General features: G+C 44.9%; 1 protein-coding gene across 1 annotated transcript in view; it reads right to left on the bottom strand.

Moving 5' to 3' along the window:
* Window positions 1-1,100: 1,100 nt before the first annotated feature.
* The window catches only part of LOC105291721 (coiled-coil domain-containing protein 3-like), a 4,258-nt gene continuing 1,971 nt past the window's right edge, over window positions 1,101-3,387 (bottom strand). The window contains exon 2 of the mRNA XM_011359652.2: window positions 1,101-1,391. Coding sequence (XP_011357954.2) covers window positions 1,172-1,391 — 220 coding nt within the window. The 3' untranslated portion in view covers window positions 1,101-1,171. The remainder of the gene's footprint in view (window positions 1,392-3,387) is intronic.

The following is a 3,387-nucleotide window of genomic DNA, read 5'->3' as shown; positions in this document are numbered from 1 at the left end:
AAAAACAGGTGCTTGGGGCCATTTTGGGAATGAAATACAGGACAAATGTTCTGAACACCCTCGCGCACCATGGAGGAGGGGTTAGAGGGGTCTGGCTTGCTGCCGATGGGGTAGGCCAAGGCAGGAACCTCTTAATAATGTCAAGGAGATAAGAGTAAGCCAGCTTCCTTAGTTGGACATAGCTGCCCATCATGCAAACGGTTTCTGCACAGAAGCATGAAGAAAGCCTCCAGGTGCCAGGGAGCCCTGGGCAGAAGGTAGGGAAGTGTGGAAGAACAAGGCAGCCACCCTAGGCCGATGCACCAGACAAGAGAAAAGCAGTTCACCCGACCCCATCACACAGGGGTGGAGGGAAGGAAGCGGCCGAATGTGGCCAATGTTCCATTGACCCACCTCTGACACGGCAGGACTCTCTCCGGCGGTCAGTCACACTGCCCTAAAAATGTCTCAGTGGGGGCCTGGGACTGATGGACCACCGCCTCAGCTGGCCTGGTCCCACAATCATCCCATGTCCATGGTGGCAATGCCACTCCCAGGGGAAAGTGACATTCCTCAAAACATCCCTACAACTCTGGCATCTGCCCCAGACTGGAAGGTTCCTGTTATAGTTCCATCCCCCAAATAATCCCCACCCTCACATTCCACAACCGGCTTGGCCACTCTGTACCTCCACATCGTAACAACTATAGTTAAGATTCATAGAAGTGTTAACTATGACAATTGTTTCATTTCATTTCCTTGAGAACATGAAATGTTTTCTTTCCTCTTACAAAACTTCTTAGAGCCCTACGCTATCAACGGCAACCATAATGATAGTCACGATGGCTCACGTGTCGCGTGCTTACTCTGTCCAGCACCATGCCAAGGGATGGACATATTTGCATATTTTACCCAGAGAAATCATACCGCATCAGCCCTATGATGTAGATGCTACCACCGTCTCCATTTTACAGAAGGGGAAACCGAGGCACAGTGTGCCAACCTTCATCCCATCTTGTCCCCTCACTCTGTGAGGCCCACCAGGCCAAAGAATAAAGCCCATGAATCCAAAGTCCATGAGCAGTGCTCTTTAGCAGCTGTCAGGGAGGGAGAGAGGAGGAAGATACTCTGGTCTGGGCTTTTGAAGGAGCATTCTTGACTCCTATGGTTGCAAAATTCGTGCAAGATGTAGCTATTCTATCGTTTTGCTGCTGCACAGTGTACAGCCAATTCTTACCCTGTTGTCTTCCTGGATCTCCCAGTCACTGGAGAAAGTGGCCAGCTGCTGCCCTTGTGAACAGTTCGAAAACTGGAAAAGGCTGGAAAACATCCTTCTGTTCTCTTGAGTGTCTGGAAAGATGGCGTCTTGGAAGTTGACTCCATGAGGCAAGAGGTTATAATTTTCGTCCATCCTAATGGGAAAGAGAAAAAAAAGCAGGTGTAGACTCGACACCCATGAGGTGGATCAGCTTTACTCAAGAGTCAGGGAAGATCTAGACATTCTTGCCAAGTACAAAAAATGTCTCTCATGGCTCATTACTGTTTGTAACTGTTTCTCTATCCTTAAGGTTTTCAAAACGGTGACTTTGGGTGAACCGGGGGAAAGTGTGTGCTTGCCTGTTTGTCTATTTGTATATCACCCAAGAGGGCTTTCTTCTCATGGAGAGTGTTCCTTGTTTCTTAATGAAAGGAAAGCCAGTTGTAATGACCCGGGTTCAAATTCTGCCCTTGCTACTTATCTTCTGTCTGGCATGGAACAATATTTTTAGTTCTCTAAGTTTCAGTATTGCAATTGGTAAGAAGATAATAATAGCATCTTACTTTTTCGTGGCAGTGTAAGAATTGCATTAGAAAATGCATATAAACAAAGTATTTGGTAAAGTGAGAGCAGCATAAGTATTAGTTAATACTTTTATACATCCTAGTGTAAATCGTCTGTTGGAAACCAAAAATTAAGAAAAGGAACAGAAGAGATGGAAGTTACCCTCCAGCTCACCAGTGAGTCCCCACTGCCACTTTCCCCTGTGACCCTGACCAGAATCTGTCTCCGTGGGTCCCAGAAAGACAGAGGAGAAATGATTTGTATGCAGCTGTTAACACACTTAAGGACAACACAGCACTGTGAAATGGAAATCTGTTGAACTACTGTCTGACTCTGTATTTCTTCCCTAACTTCTGTAAATGTCACAGCAAAAGATGAAAGAGTTGGCTGACCGCCACAGAGCCAGTGGACAAACTGTATTTCATAATAAAGTCAGGGGGAAAAAAAACAATGTCAGAGTACTCAAGTACTCTGGTTCTTTATTCTTTTGAAAATAAAGTTTCACTGTTGAATAGTCTTATAGTTGGGTTCTCTGTTTACCCTAAAATAAAAATTAAAAAAATCTGAATTAAGCTTCTCTGTACAAGAAAGGTACAGTCTTGGTCCTTGCCGACTTTATTTAGAAACTATACTTCTCCAGCAATGAAACAAATTCAACTGAACCTAGCTAAATCACTCGGGCCAACACAACACGCCATCTATTCTAAACTTAGATATTCTGGCTTTGATATGGAAAACATGTGTTGCCATGGGCTTATGGACGCCCTCTGCAGAATTGTTTTCTTTCTCGGAGAAATGTGAAATCTCAAGAGCTCAAAACCAATCTGTAGAGCCAGGTCACAGTCATTCAAGTATCCTTATTGCTACTTCACCCACTGAGCACACCTGAACTATTACCAATCACACTTGAATTAATTCACTGTCTGGATATAGATGTTAGATTCCCTTTTGATGTTTCTGTCAGTTACTCTATATCACTCTCCTATTTCAACTGGAGACAATCAATGCATTTAGGGTTCCACCTGCTGTCTGTCTTAAACTTTTGTGGAACTGATTGACTGAATTCTTATGCACATGCATTCCATCTGGACCACAGGCCAACTTTTCGTGGACGGGCATAAGATTTCAGGGGTCTCCAATCAGAGAGGGCCTCCTGCCTGATTCACCTCTACCCTCTTCGAAGAACTGTGACCCAAAGTCTTACGCCCAGAAGCCCCCAACCCCACCCCGAACCTTGGCTATTTTGAATAGCCTGGCATTGAGGTCTGTCGGCAGCTGATATGAGACTGATATCAGCTGATATGAGTGAAACCGAAGGACAGCTGAGCTGCATTCCACACCATTCACGTCCTGGCATTTAAGCAGGTGGGGAGACGAGAACATGCGTGCCTATTCGTGCGTCTAAAACCTGCACCAGGTGTTTGCATAAATGACTGTGTTTGTCTCAACCAACCTTGCTCCTCATATCACTAAGGTGAGGATATTGAGGTTCCTGAGAGCCTCAGTAACTTGCTCAAAATCAGTTAGGAAGGAACAGAACCAGAATTCCAACAGTGTGATGTCAAAGGTTTTTTTTTTTTTTTTTT

The sequence above is a fragment of the Pteropus vampyrus genome, unplaced genomic scaffold (genome assembly GCF_000151845.1).
Source record: "Pteropus vampyrus isolate Shadow unplaced genomic scaffold, Pvam_2.0 Scaffold49, whole genome shotgun sequence".
NCBI classification, from domain to species: domain Eukaryota; kingdom Metazoa; phylum Chordata; class Mammalia; order Chiroptera; family Pteropodidae; genus Pteropus; species Pteropus vampyrus.
Note: the sequence above shows the minus strand (reverse complement) of the source record. Positions and strands in the feature narration are given on the sequence as shown.